At 38.7% G+C, this 22,289-nt stretch overlaps 1 protein-coding gene and 2 long non-coding RNA genes across 8 annotated transcripts in view; 2 read left to right on the top strand and 1 right to left on the bottom strand.

Moving 5' to 3' along the window:
• Window positions 1-16,346, bottom strand: part of WDR75 (WD repeat domain 75) — a 43,992-nt gene extending 27,646 nt beyond the window's left edge. For 2 of the 4 annotated variants that reach the window (XM_084999193.1, XM_021076080.2), the window contains exons 1-4: window positions 16,229-16,346; window positions 11,668-11,797; window positions 4,665-4,730; window positions 3,343-3,433 (exon numbers count right to left, since the gene is read on the bottom strand). Coding sequence is in view for 2 of the 4 variants with exons in the window: in XM_021076080.2 (XP_020931739.1) it covers window positions 3,343-3,433; window positions 4,665-4,730; window positions 11,668-11,797; window positions 16,229-16,320 (379 nt within the window). In the remaining 2 variants the exon portion in view is untranslated. The remainder of the gene's footprint in view (window positions 1-3,342; window positions 3,434-4,664; window positions 4,731-11,667; window positions 11,798-16,228) is intronic. The other 2 variants (XM_084999192.1, XM_003133536.5) reach the window with 1 other exon arrangement.
• On the top strand, window positions 20-7,744 carry LOC146396041 (uncharacterized). The gene is made up of 2 exons (XR_014829381.1): window positions 20-5,322; window positions 7,468-7,744. It is a non-coding gene; the product is annotated as an uncharacterized LOC146396041 (long non-coding RNA).
• A 77-nt stretch (window positions 16,347-16,423) lies between the features above and the next one.
• The window catches only part of LOC146396040 (uncharacterized), a 181,276-nt gene continuing 175,410 nt past the window's right edge, over window positions 16,424-22,289 (top strand). For 2 of the 3 annotated variants that reach the window (XR_014829373.1, XR_014829374.1), the window contains exons 1-2: window positions 16,709-17,062; window positions 18,886-19,066. This is a non-coding gene — a long non-coding RNA (uncharacterized LOC146396040). Of the gene's footprint in view, window positions 16,516-16,708; window positions 17,063-18,885; window positions 19,067-22,289 lie in introns of those variants that run through there. The other variant, XR_014829371.1, reaches the window with a different exon arrangement.

The following is a 22,289-nucleotide window of genomic DNA, read 5'->3' as shown; positions in this document are numbered from 1 at the left end:
CTTTCCAAACTTATTCTTTCCCACACTCCCCTGTGGAGGAAATGGCACTACCCTTTACCTAACTTCTTAGACTAAATCCTTGAGTCACCTGACTTCTCTCATGTCCCACACCAAACCACTGGCAAACCCTACTGGCTTTATCTTCAAAAGACACCCCAGGTTTAATCATTTCTCACCACTTCTACCACTACCACTTACCCTAAGGCAAGGATCATGCTTCATATCCTAAACATCAGGAGTAGTGACCTCTTCACAGCTCTTCCTACTTCTACCCTTGGTCTTTAGTCCCTACTCAACCCAGGAGCTAGGTGTTCTATTACCACTAAGATCATGTCCCTCTTTTGCTCAAAATTCTTCAATGGCTTTTTAATCTACTCAGAACAAAAGCCAAAGTCCTTCCAAAGGCCTACAATGCTCTACATTATCTCTTCTTCTCTGGCTTACTCTAATCCAGTCTCCCTGCTATTCCTCAAACATGCTGGCAATGCTCTTAGAATGTCCTTTTCCAATATAGCTGTATAACTTATTCTTCCTCTCAGGAGCATCTCTGACCCTATTTGGTATGTATTCTTCCCTTATTGCCTATTTCCTTCCCATTTTATTTTTCTCTAGAATACCTGCCATCTTTTTGGATTATGTGACTGATCTAGTCAGCTTACTGTTGGGATTATTGTCTGTTTTGTTCTTTGCAACTAGAACATTTGGCTCATGGTAGGTGTTTAATTAGCTGTTGAATGAATTAATTACAAGGAGTCAAGAAATGCCACCATAAAAAAATAATGTGCAAATAAAAGATTAACTTGTTTTTAAACTAGTGAAGGTTATTCCAATATGATTTATACAAATTTCTATTAGACACTCTGGCTTTGGACTGCGGAAAGAAGATGAAACAAATGAAGTAAGGATGTATATTTATATATATTTTGAGATTCCAATCACAGAGGATCTTTTCACATGCTGAGAGTCCACTATGTTCCAAGTACCGAAGACTTAACAATAGATCCCATCATGAATATAATTCAGATTAGAATAGAGCATCTGACGTTTACACAGATGACTCTAAAAGGCTAATGACTATGATCTTTACTTTAGATCTGTAGTTTCCTATACCAGCTTACACATTAGACTCAACTGGGCAAATATTTAAATAAACGAATAGGCCCCACCACAGAAAATCTTACTTTTTAGGTTCTTAGAGTGATTGTAATATGCAGTCAGTATTAAGAATCACTTGTTCCTGTGATATGGGTACAAAGTTTTGTTACTGTTCTTGGCAACTACCCTTCCAAATGAGAAATCATGTAGTTGAGTATGGGGAGTGGCTCCCAAACTAGATTCATGAGCAGAACCACCTGGGGAGACACGAAATGCAGATTCCTAGACCAAATCTCAGACCTAGTGAATCAACTGTCAGCCAGGAAATTAAAAAACTTGAATTTTCAGTAAGCATGTAGACAAAGAATTCACAATAATTCTATTTGTATATAAAACAGAACTTAAACATTGAAAACTATTATTGGAGTTCCCGTCGTGGCGTAGTAGTTAATGAATCCGACTAGGAATCATGAGGTTGCGGGTTTGGTCCCTGCCCTTGCTCAGTGGGTTGACGATCCGGCGTTGCTGTGAGCTGTGGTGTAGGTTGCAGACGCGGCTTGGATCCAGCGTTGCTGTGGCTCTGGCGTAGGCCGGGGGCTACAGCTCCGATTCGACCCCTAGCCTGGGAACCTCCATATGCTGCGGGAGTGGCCCAAAGAAATAGAAAAAAGACCAAAAAAAAAAAAAAAAAAGATAAAACTATTATATTTAAAGTCATCTGGTAAGGCAACTTAATCATTTTAAGAAATATATTGTCAGGGAGTTCCCGTCATGGCTCAGTGGTTAATGAACCAACTAGGAACCATGAGGTTGTGGGTTTGATCCCTGGCCTTGCTCAGTGGGTTAAGGATCTGGCCCTGGAACATTTTCTGGAATGGCTCTTAGAGATGGTCTGTGGTTCACATAAGAAAACTGAACGTGTAGCTTTTATTCCTTCTTGCCTTTTTTTTTTTTTTTGCCATTCTTGTGGCACGTGGAAGTTCTTGGGCCGAGGATCTGACCTGAGCCACAGCAGCGACAATGCTGGATCCTTAACTGCTAGGTCACCAGGGAACTTCATGTCACATATTTTGCTGGATAAAATAGTACTCATTAACAGAGTTGGTACCAAATTACTTTTAACTAAAAAAGATTTAGCTCTCAGAATTTTGACTATTCTCAAGTTACTTAAAAGTCCATCATATAACAATCTGCACATTTGTCTCAGCAAAACAAACAACAAAAAAATCCCAAAACAGAAGTTCCCGTTGTGGTGCAGCAGAAATGAATCTGACTAGGAACCATGAGATTGTGGGTTCGATCCCTGACCTTGCCCAGTGGGTTAAGGATCTGGTATTGCCGTGAGCTGTGGTGGAGGTCGCAGACGTAGCTCGGATCCTGCATGGCTGTGGCTGTGGTGTAGGCTGGCAGCTGTAGCTCTCATTTGAACGCCTAGCCTGGGAACCTCCACATGCCCTCAGTGCAGCCCTAAAAAAGCAAAAACAAATAAAAACAAAATCCCAAAACCCCAAACAAAAAGCCACTACCAAACTCCCCCACCCTAAACCAAAAAACTCCAAACCAGCACCAGCACCACTGTGGAAAGAATTCACTTAGCTAATGAGCTGTGAGCCAATCTAACTGACTGTCCAGTAACCAGTTTAAGGCTGCTTTATACTTTGAATTCTGGATACAACTATATCCAACACAGAGTGCAGTGGCTGAGGTCTGAGATTAGAAAAATTCTCTGGATATATCCTCCATGTCAATATGCTAATGTATTAAATTCACTGCTAAAGGACAATTATTTGTAATCACTGATGATTACATTTAGAATTCCTAAAATGCTCTGAAACATGGTAGTTTCGATGGAATATTGTTCCAATGATAATGACAGTATAATAACAGTAATTTAGCCACTCTATTAGTTCCTACTAGCCTGCTTTCTATACCATTTCCTACAGATTCAAAATCAACAAATGGATGTTTAATGATGAATAAAATGATAATGATGCCTCAGAATGACAGATTTAGTTCATTAGGAAGTCACATTGTAGAACGGCTTTAAACTTGGAGTCTATTATTGCAACCATGTAGTTTATCATTCCCTCATTACATATTTAAGAATATGTAATAATGTTGAAAGCAATAAACACCAACTCCAAAAACTGTTAACTTTAGACTAAAACCAAAATGTTACATTTGAGAAACTATAAAATGTGAAAAGAGCCATTCAGTGCTATATGAAACAAAGTAAATTTACTATACCTGGTTTTTCTTTATTTATTATAACAAAGACAGAATCCTCAGTATACGTAAGAGTAAAGAGGGCATGGAGTTTACATCCAACTATGAAAGTCTGAAAGATAAAAAGCAGCATATTAATAATTCATCTCCTGGTGCCTCTTCCATAACTTCCATAATGGGCAGGGATTTTTTTCCATCTATTTTGCTATACTGTCAACATCAGAAGAAAGGCTTTAGGAGACACGAAATATATTTTTGTTGAATAGACTTTCAAGCTAATTGTTATAGATCTGTTTTTTTTTTCCCCCCCAATGGTTGTATATAAAATTCTATTGAACATCAAATTATCACTAACAACAAGATTACATTCTGGAGTTCCCTTGTGGCACAGCAGGCTAAAGATCCAGCTTGGTATCTGCAGCAGTTTGGGTCACTGCTGTGGCATGGGTTTGATCCCTGGTCTGGGAATCTCCACATGCTGTGGGTGCAGCCAAAAAAAAAAGAAACTAAAAAAATTGAAAAGTATTACATTCGAGTATTACATTCTTTTCTATGAACAAGTTTTAAGAACTATATTCACCTGCCATTATTTCAACAAGAGATTCCTAAAGGTTAGACTGCTGGAGTAAAACATATTTATTCATTTTCAGTCTCATTCCCACTGACCATGTACAAAAGTACCTGTTTTTCACACTTTGCTGTATTTTTTTTCAATCTGCAGCTTGGCTAAACTGACAGGGAAAAACGTTGTGTTACGTCCTTTATGTTTAATTATTAATGGGCTTAAACCTCTTTTCACGTTTATTGGTTGTGTCTTGTTTTCTGTGTATTACGTATTCCTATTCTGTGTCAGTTTTTTTTCCCATTGGGTCATTAGCTTCTCTTTATTAGTTTTTGGCATTTTTTTTGCATACTGGTGATAATAACTCTTGTAAATATTTTCTTTCAGTTTCATTGCTTACTTTTTGGTTAGACTTTTAAAATTTTGTATAGATAAATTTATCTTTTCTTATACGGTTAGTGAATTTCATGACTTGCTTAGGAAGGCTATCTAAAAGATTAGGCCTTTCAATCCCACTGTCACTCAGTGGGTTAAGAACCCAACAGTGTCCACAAGGGTATGGTTTCCCATTCCCTGGCCTCACTCAGTGAGTTAAGGATCCAGTGTTGCCGCAAGCTGTGGCATAGGCCAGCAGTTGCAGCTCCAATTTGACCCTTAGCCTGAGAACTTCCATTTGCTGCAGGTGTGGCTATAAAAAGAAAAAACAACAGGAAACAATACGTCATTAAATTATGTTGACATTCTTGCTCAAATAATCAAAAGGGAAGCTTGATCCACGTACCTTTATCAGAATGCCATCTACATAGTCCCACAGTTTAATCGTGCCATCAAAGGAACAAGAATAGAGCTAAACGGGTAAAAATGGTACAAAAGTGATTTAAAAAAAGAACTATATTAAGATATCTAATTAAGTGCCAATATAGAAGGTATTGCTTGTTCATTAAGTCATTTTTAGCTATAAAGAGTAAGTTATTTACATTGTTTTTATGAAGTAAAAAAAAAAATCTTATCACAATTCTTTGCAGAAAGCAGATCCATCAATTTCAAGCTTTAAAACAAGGAAAAAAGTCAATCTTCTATCTTCAGGAGGGAGATGGGAAGGTATTGAGTTATGAAAAGCACCTAAGAGAGAGTTCTCATTGTGGCTCAGGGGGTTACCAATCCGACTAGTACCCACGAGGAGGCATGTTCAATACCTAGCCTCACTCAGTGGGTTAAGGATCTGGCATTGCCATGCACTATGGTGTAGGCTGGCAACTGCAGCTCCAATTTGACCCCTAGCCTGGGAACTTCCATTTGCTGCATGTGTGGCCTAAAAAAGCAGAAAAGAAAAGCACATAAGAGCTAACTGACATTTTCCGAGAACCCAGGCCTTTATTAGCAGAACTGCTTTCATCTTCCATGGGTATTAAGGAATGTTTCTCAAATGATATGAGGATGTCTTAAAAAAAATCCAACTCATCAAGGACCAATATTTTCATAAAATACAATCAAAGTTATGTACTTAGAGGCTATGGCTATGTCCAAGTGAGCTAAGGTTTTAGATACTCAATTTCTATACTTATCTTATTGCAAACCTATAACCAACACTTTATGACACTGGTCTGTTGATATATCCCAGTAACACCAGAAGGCCCATTTTTTTGTCCCAGTGGACTGAGTTTCACTAAGGTCACCCTAAATTTTCTTCGTTGATGTTATTGTGAAAGCACTTCACTCAATTTTGAGTTTTTTGAAAGGAAGATGGTGGAACAGGAGGATGTGGAACTCACCTCCCAACATGAACACACTGAAAATATATTTACACATCGATCCCTGGCCTTGCTCAGTGGGTTAAGGATCCGGCCTTGCTGTGGTGTATGTTGCAGATGTGGCTTGGATCTGGCATTGCTACAGCTGTGGCACAGGCCAGCAGCTACAGCTCCGATTAAATCCCTAGCCTGGGAACCTCCATATGCCACGGGTGCAGCCCTTGGAAAACAAACAAACAAAAAAACCAGAAAAAAAGAAGAAACATGCACCTCAATGTTCACAACAGCATTATTTTATAGCTAAGATATGGAAGCAGCACAATAGATGAATGGATAAAGATATGGGGGTGTGTGCATGCATACACACATTAAAGTAATAGAATATTACTTAGCCATAAAAAAGGATAATATTCTGTCATCTAAAACATAGATGGACCTAGGAATATTATACTTAGTGAAATAAGACAACAGCAAGATCCTGCTGTGGCACAGTGGAAATGAATCTGAATAGCATTCATGAGGATGCAGGTTCAATCCCTGGCCTTGCTCAGTGGGCTGGGGATCTGGCATGAGCTGTGGTGTAGGTCACAGATGTGGCTTGGATCCCACAGCACAGAGGGTCCTAAACAAGTTGAAACAAAACAGACCTACACCAAGACATACTGTAATAAAAACTGCAAAAGCTAAAGATAAGAATATTCTAAAGGCACTTAAATAAGCCCCTGTACAAAGAGTAAAAAAAGAAGAAAAAAATTTCTGTGAAAGTGATGATAACCATGATGAACAGCAAAAGGTTGAACATGGACATATAAAAGAGGACATCAAAAACATAAAATGTGGGGGAGGAGAGTAAGAAAATGTATATTTTTTTTCCCACCAGAGTGCCTTTGAGCCTATATGACTACCAGTCGAAGGCAAGCAGATAAAGGGAGTGGTTAACATACTTGAAAAACAGGGAAGCCAGAAATGAAAAACACAACAGATTCACAGAAACTAAAAAGAAGAGGATATATCTATAGCACAAAAGAAAATCATCAAACCACAAAAGGAAAAACAAAAAGAAGGGGACAAAGGAAAAACAGAGAATGAATGGGAAAGCAAGGCTTAACATGGTAATAAATACCTAACTGTCAATAATTACCTTAAATGTCAATGGGATGCTCCTATCAAAAGACAGAGAATGGCAGAATAGATTAAAAAAAACAAGAGCTTACAATATGCTGCCTACAAGAGACTCACCTTAGGGCACAGAGAGTATGGGGATAGAAAAAGATATTTCATGAGAATGGAAATGACAAGAAAGTGGGAGTTGCAATATTCATATCAGGTATCAGATTTCAAAACAAAGCCATAAAGAAAGAACACTATTTAATGATAAAAGAATCAATTCATGAAGAGGATATTATACTCACCAACATCTATGCCCCTAATATAGGAGCACCAAAATACATAAAACAAATTCTAAGAGACATATAAAGGAAAAATTGATGGGAATACAGTAACAGTAGGAGACTTTAACCCTCCACTGACATCAATGGACGGATCTTCTACCAAAAAAAAAATCAATAAGACAACATAGATCCTAAGTGACACAATAGAACAGTTATACTTCATTGAGTTTCAGGACATTACATCCAAAAAAAAAAAAAAAAACCCCAGAATACACATTCAAGTGCACAAGAACAGTCTCTATGACCACATACTAGGGCACAAAACAAGCTTCAACAAATAGGAGTATAAAAATTATTTCAAGCATCTTTTTTTTTGATCACAATGGCATGAAACCAGAAATCAACCACAGAAAGAGAAAGGATAAAAAAAAAACAGTTGCAGAGTTCCCGTCGTGGCGCAGTGGTTAACGAATCCGACTAGGAACCATGAGGTTGCGGGTTCGGTCCCTGCCCTTGCTCAGTGGGTTAACGATCCGGCGTTGCCGTGAGCTGTGGTGTAGGTTGCAGACGAGGCTCGGATCCCGCGCTGCTGTGGCTCTGGCGTAGGCTGGCGGCTACAGCTCCGATTAGACCCCTAGCCTGGGAACCTCCATATGCCGCGGGAGCGGCCCAAGAAATAGCAAAAAGACAAAAAAAACAAAAAAACAAAAAAAACAAAACAGTTGCATGGAGACTCAACAACACTCTAGTTAAAAAAACCAAGAAACAAACAAACAAAAAACCACCAATGGGTCAACAATAAAATCAAGAGAAAATTAAAAAATACCTTGGGACAGATAACATTGAAAACACAACCATACAAAATCTATGCTATGCAGCAAAGCAGTTCTCAGAAGGATGTTCATAATGATACATAACTTCCTCAAAAACAAAACCCAGGGAGTTCTCATCATGGCTCAGTGGAAACAAATCCAACTAGTATCCATGAGGATATGGGTTCAATTCCTGGCCTCATTCAGTGGGTCCAGGGTCTGGCATTGTGTGAGCTGTGGTGTAGGTCACTGATGTGGCTTGAATCCCATGTTGCTATGGCTGTATCCAGCAGCTGTAGCTCTGATTTGACCCCTAGCCTGGGAACTTCCATATACTGCTGGTGCAGCCCTAAAAAGAGAGGAAAACAAAAACAAAAACAAAAAACAAAGAGAAAAATCTCAAATAAACCACCTAACTGCCTCTTAGAAGAATTAGAAAAAAAGGGAATTCCCGTCATGGCGCAGCAGAAATGAATCCAAATAGGAACCATGAGGTTGCGGGTACTATCCTGGCCTCACTTCAGCGGGTTAAGGAACTGGCGCTGCTGTTAGCTGTGGTGAAGGTTGCAGACACAGCTTGGAACTGGTGCTGCTATAGCTGTGGCAAAGGCTGCACACCTAGTGTGGGAACCTCCATATACCCTGGATGCGGGCCTAAAAAACAAACAAAAAAAAAAAAGAAAAAAAAAAGAATTAGACAAAAAGAATAAAACTTAAAGTGAGCAGAAGGAAGGAAGTAGTAATAAAAGGAAATGAATGAAATAAAAATTTAAAAAACAATAGAAAGAAATAATAAAACCAAGAGCTGCTTTTCTGAAAGGGTAAACAAGGTTAACAAACTTCTGGCCAGGCTCACCAAGAAAAGTGAGAGAACCCAAATAAACAAAGTAAGAAATGAAAAAGGAGAAACAACAACCAACACCACAGAAACACAGAAAACCCTAAGTGAATACTGTGAACAATTGTATGCCAACAAACAACCTAGAGAAATAGGCGAGTTTCTAGAAACATACAGCCCACCAAAACTGACTCAAGAAGAAATAGATGACTAGACTGATCACTAGAAGTGAAACAAATTCAAAATCCATTCAAGACGAAAACTCTTAGCAAAGTATGTATAGAGGGAACGTACCTGAATATAATAAAAGCTATCTATGGCAAACCTATAGCCAATGTAATACTCAATGGTGAAAAGGTAAAAAGCCTTCCTGCTAAAATCTAGAACAAGACAGGGATGCCCACTATCATCTCTTCTATTTGACATTATATTGGAAGTACTGGCCACAGCAAAAAAAAAAAAAAAAAAAAAAAAAGCAATAAAAGGTATCGAAATTGGAGGAGAAGAGATAAAACTGTCATTACATGTAGATTACATGATATTATATATAGCAAACCCTAAAGACTCCACACAAAAATGATATGAATTGATAAATGATTTCAGCAGAGCGGCAGGACACAGGGTTAATATACAGAAATCTGCTGCATTTCTTTAAACTAATAATGAAATATCGGAAAGGGATTAGAAACTGAAAATGATTTAAATAAGTGGAAAGATATTCCATGCTCTTGAATTAGAGGAAATAATATTGTTAAAATGGCCCTACCACCCAAAGCAATCTATAGATTTAATGTGATTCCTATCAAATTACCCATGACTTTTTTTCACAGAGCTAGAATAAATAATTCTAAAATTTATATCAGATAATAAAAAACTCAGAATTGCCAATGCAATCCTGAAGGAAAAGAACAAAGCCAACTCTCCCAAACTTCTGACTATACTACAAAGCGAAAGGAATCAAAATAGCATGGTACTAGCCCCAAAACAGACATACAGATCAATGGAACAAAAGAGAGAGGCAGACATAAACCCACACACCTATGATCAATTAATCTCTGACAAAGGAGGCAAGAATTTATACTTCTTCAACAAGTGGTGTTGGGAAAGCTGGACAGCCACAGGGAAATCAATAAAGTAAGAACATACCTTCTCACTATACACAAAAATAAACTCAAGGAGTTCCTGCTGTGGCTCAGCGGAAATGAACCCAACTAGTATCTATGAGGATGCAGGTTCTATCCCTGGCCTTGCTTTGGTGGTTAAGGATCTGGCATTGCCATGATCTGCAATATAGGTCACAGATATGGCTTGTATCTGGTGTGGCTGTGTAGGCTGGTAGCTGCAGCTCCGATTTAATTCCTAGCTTGGGAATTTCCATATGCTGTAGGTGCCGCCCTAAAAAGAAACAAACAAATAAACAAAAAACAAAATGCACACACATTAAACCAAAAAAACCTCAAAATGTCCTAAAGACTTAGACACCATAAAACTCCTAGAAAAGATCATAGGCAAAACATTCTTTGACTTGAATGGTTTCCCAAGGTCAATCTCCCAAGGCAACAGAAATAAAAACAAGCAGATGGGACCCAATGAAATTTATAAGCTTTTGTATAGGAAACCATAAATGAAACAAAAAGACAACAGAATGGGAGAAAACATTTGCAAGTGTTGGGACTGAAAAGGGCTTAATTTCCAAAATATACAAACAGCCCATATAACTCAACAACAACAAAAATAAACAAACAATCCAACTGAAAAGTGGGCAGAAAACCTAAACAGTCATTTCTTCTAAGAAATACAAATGGCCAAAAGGCACATGAAGAAGTGCTCAATATTGCTAATTATTAGAGAAATACAAATCAAAACTATAATGAGGTACCACCTCACATAAGTTAGAGTGGCCATCATTAAAAAGGTCTAAAAATAACAAATGCTGGAGAGGGTGTGGAAAAAAGAGAACCCTCCTAACACTGTTGGTAAGAATTCGAGTTGGTGTAGCCACTATGGAAAACAGTATAGAAGCTCCTCAAAACACTAAGCATAGATTTACCATATGACCCAGCAATCCCACTCCTAGGCATATATCCAGAGAACTGTAATTCAAAAAGATACATGCACCCCTATGTTCACAGCAGCACTATTCACAATAGACAAGTCATGGAAACAACCCAAATGTCCACTGACAGATGAATGGATAAATATGTGGTACATATTATATATACAACAGAATAAAAAAAACGAAATAATGACATTTGCAGCAATATGGATGCAACTAGAGCTTATCATACCAAGTGAAATAAGTCAGAAAGAGAAAGACAAATATCACATCATATCACCTATATGTGGAATCTAAAATATGACAGAACCTGTCTATGAAACAGAGACTCACCGACAAAGAGAACAGACTTGTGGTTGCCAAGGGGGAAGGGGCTGGAGAAGGGAGGGAATGGGAGGCTGGGGTTGGCAAATGTAAGCTATCATACATGGAGGGCTATGATAAGCCCTTATACAACAAAGTCCTACAGTAAGCACAGAGAATTATATTCAACATCCTATGATAAACCATAATGGAAAAGAATAATTTCAAAAAAGTGCATAAAAAAGAAAAAATGTATATATATAACTGAATCACTTTGCTGTACAGCAGAAATTAACATACTGTAAAACAACTATACTTCAATGAAAAAAAGATTTCATTTAACTGTGCCAAATCCCGAATTTCAGAAACTCATACAAAAAAGAACCCCCTTTTTCAAGTAATATCTATTAGCATCTTGTGAACAAATGGTTCACAGAATATATTGTGAACAATATAGTTCTAGGCAGTGACCCTATTTTAATAATTAAAAATAAGTGAAAGTATCTTGAATCAGAAATCAAAATAGGATTTCCCTGATCATAACCTAGAAAGCTTCCCAGCCAAATTCAATTCAAATTTTTCTGGCAACAATAAAACCAAAATTAAAATACTCAATTGTAAACTGTTTAACACCTGTAGATGGTTGCTGGGGTTGAGCTGGATTCCAGTTACCAGATTTCTATGCCCTTGCAAAATGTGTACACATTCTTCTGTAGCTGTGCTAAAAACTTTGATAAAGTCTCCAGAGACACAGAAGATATACCTGTAAATAAGAAAAATAAATTTCACATACTATATAATCTTTTTACTGTACATAAAAAAACCTCTAACATGCAACATAAATTTCATTAAAAATAATAGTTTAAGAACTATACATTCAAATTGTGCTGCTTAAATTTATAGGGATATTTAAGATGTTTGTTTAATCAACTCTAAAAAGTAAATCAATGATGCCAAAGTCACATCTCTGACCTATTCCAGGGGCAGAGGAAATCATCCTGCATAAACAGCCAACTTAACCAAGTTGTTTGTTCACTAACAGATGCAGAATGTGCTAGGCATTCTCTCAGCTATTATTACGCAGTGGTTTTGCTAACAGCAGTGTCCTCCCCTGTTCTCCAACTCTCCATCATTCACTCGGAGTATCAGCTTACAAATGCTAAGTCAAAGATCCTCTCTCAGTGAGGTCTCCTACATAGCAAAGTACAAAAACTTTAGGACAATTCTTTTTCTTATTGTTGAAATGCTGGTTTTGCTTTTGCTTTTCTGGATTAGTGGCTTTCTTCCATATAGCAGAGGCTACCAAATTATTAACTGTGTTTAAGCTGGGGTGGGGTGATAAATTTGGCTTTTTTCATAATATAACCATAAGACGAAACTCAAAACTGCAAATCTAGAATCTCTCAAAAAATGTTTGCTCTCTGCTTAATACACCTGACAATGTACACATCCACCACAGTGCTTTCCCATACACCGTAGAAGGTACTAACTACAGAATCCTTAGACTGGACCTCTTCTCTGTGTTCCCCAAGTACTCCAGCATGATTTGATCAGGCATTTTCAAACTGCGTTGAAATTCCTCATTTATATAAATATCTATCTCCCTTATCTGGCCATAAACTCCTATACGGCAGAGGCCCTATTTATCTTTGATTACCAATGTCCAAACCAGTTTGTTAAAAAGAACCTGCCCAAGCTTCAAAGGTTTTATAAACTACTTAGATAAAATGAACCAGTAAAAACATTATTACAAGGAAGTTCCCTGGTGGTCTAGTGGTTAGGACTTAGCACTTTTACCACTGTGGCCCAGGTTTGATCCTTGATCTGGGAACTGAGATGCCACATCATGCTGCTGCATACTGTGGCCAAAAAGAAAAAAAAAGAAAAAAGAAAAATTAAAAAAACACTCTATTGGAGTTCCTGTTGTGGTGCAGTGGTTAACGAATCCGACTAGGAACCATTAGGTTGTGGGTTCGGTCCCTGCCCTTGCTCAGTGGGTTAAGGATCTGGCGTTGCCCTGAGCTGTGGTGTAGGTTGCAGTTGCGGCTCGGATCCCATGTTGCTGTGTCTCTGGCGCAGGCCGGTGGCTGCAGCTCCGATTGGACCCCTAGCCTGGGAATCTCCATATGCTGAGGGAGCAGCCCAAGAAATAGCAAAAAGACCAAAAAAACAAAAACAAAAACAACTCTATTACAAAATAACCAGAGGTTAAGTCCTCTAATGCTGACCAGGGTTGCTACTACCCTATTTTATAATTTCTAAGACTCTTAATTTTTCATATGTTCATCTTATAAGTGTGTAACCAGGAGGCATGGTTGTGTTCAACTGTTTAATAAGATCAACAAAGTACAAGCAACAAAGCAGCCACGGTATGTGGACTCCCCTTTGGCTGGATCCTCCTCTTCATTCCCTCAAGTTCTTACCATCTCCACCTGGACTACTCTTAAGGGCTTCTTACAGTCTCCAGGTGTGGTCCTTCAATTTACCTTTCATACTCATGAGACTAATTTGACAAACTTGACCATATTACTTCCTTAAACAAAGATTAAATTAAATTAAAACCCTTCAATGTTTTCTCACTGCATTCAGGATATGATCCAACTTCCTAAGACAGACTCCAGTCTGACTGGAACTACTTTTTCACTTGAACAATGTGTTAAGTGGTCCACAACAACACCCTCACTCCCACCCATTAGCATTAACAGATCTTTTAGGCAGTGCTTTATGGAGATGGTGGTGGGTGAGGGTAGTGTTTGCCAAGAAAACTCCCCCTAATTAAGGCTACCTCAGAGGAAAGTAACTTCCTTACTCCTTGGCAGAGAATAATGACTTTGCCTGAATGCAACCCCCCACTCCCACCCCTCAATACTCACCATGCCTTTGCACATTCTGCCTTTATTTAGGAACCCTTTCTTTCTGGCTACTACTTGAAGATTCAGCTCAGGGTTCTTTCCACTGGAAGCCTTCCCTCATCTTCTCATTCCAGATCAGTGCCAGTCACATGTGAGGGACTTAGCTCTGTAACAGCACTTTCCACATACAGGCCTTCCCTATCAGACTGCTACCTAACACCTGCTATGTTTACCTGGTGATTTTACAGGTACTTTAAAGTCTACAGGCCCAGTATGAATCCAACAACTTCTTGTTAATCCTGATTGTTAAATTACTCCAAAACTCTGTCTTTTTTCTTCATCTTCAATATTATCTTAGTTCTGGGCAAAGCCATTTCTTGCTCAGATGCCTGCATTAGCCTTATAAGCCTTGGTCTATAATCATCTAGACTTTTCTCTCATCACTTCCCTTTACTGTATGCTATAAGTATACAGACCTTACACACATGACAACCCTCCCCCAACCCCAATTTCAAGTTGCTCACTTCGCATGATGCCCTCCTCCAATACCATGGAAGGGGCAAACTCCTGTTAATTTTTAAAGATCCTGCAGCGTGAGGGAAACTTCACTGTGTAATGCCTTCTATGCCATCACTGTACCTTTAAATATATTAGCCTACCCGCCTCTCATCTTTCACTGCGTATTATATAGTTTTACACAGTTTTCAGATTAATATTCTTGAGGAAACACAGTCATATTACCCTCCTCCCCCAACACCTTATTAAAAAATGCTCTCTTCGGACCAAACAACAACAAAGAACTGACTCTATGTTCCTTTTCCAATCTTTTTTCCCACTAACCTTCTTCATATACCATGCCTACTAACAGTATCTTAGCTCTTTGTTTATACTGTCCGTGTATCTGGAATGCCTTCCATGCATATCCCCTAGTCAAATACCACACACCTGCCTACATCTAGCCTAGATATTACTTTCTCATCAACCTGCTCCATCCTTCTAGTTTGAAGTGCTGTTTCTCATGGGCTCTCAAAGTGCCACAATGTATGAAACATCTGAGTATTTTCTTTTCCTCACTAGACTGAAAGCTCTGTAAGGTAGGATCAATAGTGGACTTATTTTACTTTTGTCACCTCAGCTTTTTTTTAAATTATGTAGCTGATAAATACTTAAAAACAAACTGTAGACCTTAGCAAATGAGATACAATAGATCCCAATATAATGAATAAGGTGTAGAAAACAGTACACTGGAGGAAGAAACTGGATATAAGTTCAAAGTGGTAGAACTCTAGCAATCTCTTGAAGCTTCAGTTTCTTTCTTTGATTCACAAGTATCAACGAAGCCCTCTTTATTGTAAAGACCAGGGATTCCTTTTTTTTGGCCACTAAGCTAATTTATGAAAGCTCCTTCAGTCACTCATGCATGCATTCAGTAGCTATCTGCTAAAGACCCATAAACAAGATATTGTGGCCATACAAACCTTCACAGACCACTATCTCTACTTTTCTAAAATAGAAAGGGTTTTAATTATCCATCACTGACTGAAAATCTCATTTTGTCACTTATAGATGACGCTGACAATACAGCAGTAATAATAATGACAGCTGACTTACATTGAACCATTAAGTGCCAGGCACTGTTCGATGCGCTAAGTATTTAGGCACTTAATCCTCTCAACAACCTTATGAGATGGATTACCAAATACTCCCGTTTTATAGAGGCAACTGAGGCAGAGATTAAGAACCTGCAGAGGCACAGAATAGATGAACCGGGTTTCGAACCCGCTAGTTTAGCATCCAGCTACACTGAACTCCTGATGAAGGGGACCAGGGCTTAAACATGCTTTTATCCCACACAGAATCTAATATTTTCCACGCAAAGCTCCAAAAAGGTGACCAGAATGGTTTTTTAGGGGGTAGGATATGTGGAGAACTCCCAATAATTAATCGTTCAGGAATTCCAAATCATGATTCGGTCCCAAAAAGGGATACTCATGGTACTGCAAGAACAGCGGCATACATATTTTGTACCTGGATCATTTTCCAGCCGCCCCAACGACCAGCCGATTCTAGACACGTGGGTCCGCTCCCGGGGGCCCCTCAATTTACCTGCAGATCTGGAGAGGGAGAAGCGCGCGCGCCCCAGTCTGCAGTGCCACTGGACTAACAGGTATCTCATTCCTCTTAACAGCTACCGGCTCCTCCTGGGGCCTGGAGTGCTCCGGGCGCGCCCCTTCCCGAGACCAGAACCGCCAGCCCGGACGCGCCGGATAGTTCTTCCTCTCCCCCCCGCTCCCAGGTGGTGGACTCAACGCCCCTCAGCCTGGCGGCAAAGCGCGGCGCACCCATACTTAGAATCCGCAGAGAACACCGCTCTCCTGAAGTTCAATTCGCTGCCGCCACAGCGAACCACGCGGAGACTCTCTTCTGCCACCATCTTCGCGCAAGCGCAGGCCCCGCCCCGAGCTTCCTGGACGGAAGCCGGTTGACAGGGCGTTTGTCCCGCCTACAGACTCCCACTCGGGGCTCTTCTAGGCCTCAGTCTCTATGGTAACTCTTTATGGTAAGACCCTGCGCCTGCAGGGCCATCTTTCGTTTGGGCAACCGCTCATTAGGACGCCTGTGAAGAAAGGTAAAAGTGAAATGTAGTCAAAGACGCAATGCATTTATGTTAGATTCTCCTAAAATTTTATTTAGTACAGATAACTTTCTCTCTGGATTTATCAGTCTGACTATAGCTTCTTCCGCTGAAAGGGAAAGGTGAACCAAACTGTGTCACGTGACCACCGGTCCTTTCCCATCCTCGCCGAGCTTCCCCTTTTTCTGAATCGGGCGCTTCGTGATGACGCCTGCCTTGTGAGCCAAAAGCTTTCTTGGTCTCACGGTTGAGTTCTTGGGTGGGGAGGTAGAATTCTCTACAGTTGTTTGTTTCTCTCATTAGCAGTCTCTTTGCCCTATTCCTCTGAGCGTAGCTCACGTTCCTACAGAATCTTCGCAGCTGCAGAGCCTTGCCTTTTCCTTTGGACATCTAGCTCCTCCGGGATTCTGGTTCTTATTTTTCTCCCCGGTCGGCCGATCTGACATTCCACTCTATCCTGGCCAAATTCCGTGGTTTTAGCTTCCGAAGCCCTGAATGCTGAGAAAGTTAATGTCTCCACATCCGTTTCTTTTTTATAAACGTATGTGTATCATTTTTGTTGTTCCTGTATATTAAGGGGTGCTCATTTTCATTCATTAATTTAAACATTTACCAATGCCCTCTGTACTGGCTCCCTACCACTCCTAAAGGTGAAGAGCCACTGTCAGCGTCACCTTAACAGGAACAGGAGATCTGCCTTGTACGTGGATCTCCTTAGTCTTTCTGGAGGCAAATAATTATTGAGAACCTTCTACATGTGAGACACAGTGCAAGACAAATGTGATCCCTGCCTTATTACCTTCAATGGGAGAAAGAGACAATAAAAATGTTTAATGTGACAATCACAATTTGTGTGCTGAAGAAAATAAAACAGTAATATGAAAGGCCAGTTTCCGAGGCGGTTTAGGCTTAACCTAATGAATATGTGTTTGTTAAGGTAGTGCACGTTAAAAAACAGTATTTTTAAAATGCAACGTTAATACAAATTTGATATAAAATAATTCAGTGCAGAAGTAGAATGGTCTTGGTCCATCCTACACCCCATGAATATCTCTTAACCATTAAAGGTTTGGCGTGTATGTTTCCTGATGTTTTTCTAAGCGTATATACACCTTAACATTATTCTTGAATGTAAGGCACCATGTATCCCTTTTCCCCCTCTATAATGCTTTCACTGCATTGTATACAGATTTTTATCTCTTTTTCTTAATGACTGCATAGCATTCATCGAGTAAATATGCCACAATTAAGTCATTCTCTCAAAGGTGGATAGTCATTTCCATTTTTTCAAAAAGTGGCAAATAGTGATACAGGGCACAGATTTATGACACTATTGCTGTATGAGGGATTCCTAGAAAAGCTGTGGGGTTGAAGAATATCTGCATTTTTTATTTTGAGAGAATGTTCTGTGGAATAGAGACGTGTTACTGGGAAAACCAAGAGGAATAACTAACAGCAGCCAAAATAGGGAACTATGTAACTTAGATTTTTAGTCTGATGTTTTGGGAAAATCCATAAGGAGAGGAAGTATTATAAGAGAGTATAAATTCTTAAGAAGAAATCCGGAGGGAAAAGGACTGAGGAAGTGGTGTAAAGCAAACGAAGTTGTCTATAAAGATTGCATCAGTGAGCAATTGAAAGATAGCAAGGGTCGGCAGTCGATGGTTTAAAATTTAGAGTCACATTTTCAAGAATTGCTAAGTGTAATGAACTCTGCTTCTTAAGTCTATTATTTCCTTTCATATACTGGTATTTGAATATCATATATCAATCTTTGTTGATTGGCCCACAGACACAAAAAAAGCAACATTTTCTAAAGTGTTTGAAGAATAGGATATTGAGGGTGATAGGAGGTGGCTATAGATATTCTCTGCTCCTGCTGTTAGCACTGTCAGAGGCTTCCCTAGGCATTTTATAGAAGAGAGCAAGGAAAGTTGCACTCCTTTGTTGAGAGCTGAGCATGCGTGACAGGTCCCTGTTTCTCTTCAGCGTTCCTCTTGTCTTTCTGAGTCCTCAACAGAATCCTCTTTAAATTCATGGCAATATTGATTTTTCCTAGCACATACTTTATTTAAAAAATTTTATTGTAGTTGATTTACAATGTTCTGTCAATTTCTGCTGTACAGCAAAGTGACCCAGTTATACACATTCTTTTTTTTTTTTCCATTACAAGTGATTAGATTTCCCTGCTGACACATACTTTAAAACTCTTCCAGCCTCTCTATCTAGTTCCAAGGCTGCTCCCACCTTTTTAGGTTTTGTTAGTTACATGAGCAGCCCACTCTTGGTACCAAAATCCCTTTCAGGGTTCTCCAGAAAAACAGAACCAATAGGATTGATTGATTGGTTTTTATTTATTAAAAGGAATTGGTGCACTCAATTATGGAGGCTGAAAAGTCTTACAATATGCAGTCTGCAAGTTGGACACCCTGGAAAGCTGGTGGCGTAATTCACCCTGAGTCTGAAGGCCTGAGAACCTGGGGAGAAGATGGTATATATCCAGTGTAACTACAGGAGGAGAACACTGCTCCAGCCCAGCAGTCAGGTAGAGAAGGAATGAATTTTCCATCCCTTTTCCTTTTGTTCTATTCTAATCCTAATGGGCCCTGTATGCTGCCCAGCCACGTTGGGGAGAGCAGTTTGCTTTGAGTCCACAGATTTCAGTGCCAATCAGGTAAGATTGGCATTACCTTCACAGACAAATCTAGAAATATTGTTTAGCCAAATACCTGGCATCCCATGACCCAATGAAATTGACACATAAAATTAACCATCACACTGGGCAACCACTGATCTGTTCTGAGTCCCTACAGCTTGCCTCCAGAAACTTGTATAAACAGTATTATATTGTGTGTAACCTTTTATGTCTAGCTTCTTTCACTTAGCATAATATTATTAGAAATTTGTGTTGTTGTGTAGATCGGTGGTTTCCTCTTTTTTTGATGGGGAGTATTCTGTGTATATGGGCGTTCCACAATTTGTTTATTCATTTTTTTTTGTTGTTGAAGGATGTTTAGTTTCTTCCCTAGTTTTGGAACATGTGAATAATACTGATTTAAACATTAATTTGTAGGTTTTTGTGTGAACATACATTTTTATTTATTTTCTAGGGTAAATGCCAATAACTGGGATTGCTGGCTCAAATAATATGTTTATATTTTTAAGAAATTGTGAGACAGTTTTTCTGGTTTCTGTACCATTTTGCATTCTGATCATTAAAGTATGAAAGTTTTAGTTGCATCACATCCTTGTCAATGCTTGGTCTTGTAGTTTTGTTTTTTTTTTTTTTTTGTCTTTTGTCTTTTTTTTGTTGTTGTTGTTGTTGTTGTTGCTATTTCTTGGGCCGCTCCCGCGGCACATGGAGATTCCCAGGCTAGGGGTTGAATCAGAGCTGTAGCCACGGGCCTACGCCAGAGCCACAGCAGCGCGGGATCCGAGCCGCATCTGCAACCTACACCACAGCTCATGGCAACGCCGGATCGATAACCCACTGAGCAAGGGCAGGGACCGAACCCGCAACCTCATGGTTCCTAGTCGGATCCGTTAGCCACTGCACCACCACGGGAACTCCTGGTCTTGTAGTTTTAATTTTAGCCACTATAATAAGTTTATGGTGGGATACCATTGTTTGAATTTTCATTTCACTATATGACTGATTGTGTTGGGTGACTTTTCATGTGTTCATTTCCTATCTGGATATCTTCTTTGGTGTAGTGTCTTCAAATATTTTATCTACTGTTTCTTTGGTTTGTTGTTATTATTGAGCTTTGAGATTTCTTTGTATGTTTTGGATACAGTTCCTTTGTCAGATATGTGAATTGTGAATATTTTCTTCCAGCTTTTGGCTTGTCTTTTCATTCTGTTAATGGTGTCTTTCACAGAACTAAAGTTTTAAATTTCAGTGAAGTACAATCAGTTTTTTTTTTCTTTTATGGATTGTGCTTTTGTTGTTGAATCTCAGAATACTACCTATCCCAAGTTTATGAAGATATTCTGTGTTTTATATGGAAAGTTTTATGTTTTCTACAGTTGACCTTTGAACAACATGGATTTGAACTTTTGGTCCATTTGTATGCAGATTTTTTTCAATAAAAGTATTGGAAAAATTTTTTGGAGGTTTGTGACAGTTTGAAAAAAACTCACAGATATACTGCATTGCCTATAAATATTGAAAAAATTAAAAAGTTAGCCATGTCAGGAATGCATTATATATAGATTATATTTAACGTAAAAATATGTGTTTACTGTTTATATTATTGGTAAGGCTTCTGGACAACTGTAGGCTAGGAATGGAGGGTGTCCATGAAGACTGGAAGCACAAATAAAATTATTTTGTACACATTAAGGATATAATTCAATTGGAAAGTAACACTGCAAAAGATAACTTGTCCTTATGCTGTCATTTTTCCTCAGATTATTAAAATCATCAAATTTAATCAGATTACAAAATTTATTAAAATTTAAAAATTTTAATTGAATTCTCAGGCAATAGGGAATAACTTCATGAAGCTAAAAAATTCCACAATTGAATTACAACTTTGCAAAATAAGTTGTTAAGTAGACTCTCAAGTCCTACTCACATAAAAATCAATTTATACAAAATGCTATACTTTTAAGTACCTGGCCTCAACAAATACTTTATGCCAATCCTGCTGTATAGCACAGGGAACTATATTCAGTCACTTTGTGATGGAACATGATGGAGGATGATGTGAGAAAAAGACTGGGTCACTTTGCTGTACAGTAGAAATCGATAGAACACTGTAAATCAACTATAATGGAAAAAATAAGAAGCATAAAACATACTTTATGCCAGTTATATCCCCCCAAATATTCTAGTAATTCATACCAACCCTTTATAAAATCCTCTTTACTATATATATAAATAAGTAGTTAATTTTAGCTACATAGGAAACACCTTCTGTGCTTTAGAAACTATTGAAACCTGGTCCTACTCTCAGAAATTCTGATGTAATTGGTCTGTAGTGTCACCTGGGCATCAGGTTTTGTTTTGTTTTCCTTTTCCTTTTTTTTTTTTTTTAATTGTGGTGAAATACACATAAGTTTTTCTTTTCTTTTCTTTTTAACAGCCACACCTGCAGCACATGGAGGTTTCCAGGCTAGGGGTCAAATTGGAGCTGTAGCCACAGGCCTACATCACAGCCACAGCAATGTGGGATGTGAGCCTCGTCTGCAATCTACACCACAGCTTATGGCAACGCAGGATCCTTAACCCAATGAGCGAGGCCAGGGATTGAACTCACATCGTCATGGATCCTAGTCGGGTTTGTTAACCACTGAGCTGTGAAGGGAACTCCTTTTTTTTTTTTTTTTTTTTAAGTGACATTTAGTACATTCACAATGTTGTGCAAACCAACATTCTATCTAGTTACAGGATGTTTTCATCACTCCAGAGGAAATCATTTGCCATTAAGTATTCACTTCTTATTCCCCTCATCCCACAGTTAGTAGTGTATTGACTTAAAATGATTTTTGTGCTTTGATCTTAAAAACTTTGCTGAATTCGTTTACTAGCTCCTACAGTTTTCTGTTGTATATTCTTTAGGATTTTTTTTTTAAATGTGTCACATCATGTGAATAGGTATTTCTTCTTTTCCAATTTGAATGCCTTTTATTTCTTTCTTTTGCATAATTGATCTAGCTAGAATTTCCAGTACAATGCTGAATAGCAATGGTGAAAGCAGGCACCCTTGACTCAGGAGGAGAGTTTTTAATCTTTCACTATTAGGTATGATGTTAATATGGGT

The sequence above is a fragment of the Sus scrofa genome, chromosome 15, assembly GCF_054392235.1.
Source record: "Sus scrofa isolate SSC_HxYL_T2T_F1_AM1 chromosome 15, Sscrofa_HxYL_maternal_Yorkshire_Landrace_v2.0, whole genome shotgun sequence".
NCBI lineage: Eukaryota > Metazoa > Chordata > Mammalia > Artiodactyla > Suidae > Sus > Sus scrofa.
This window is presented reverse-complemented; position numbering and strand designations above follow the sequence as displayed.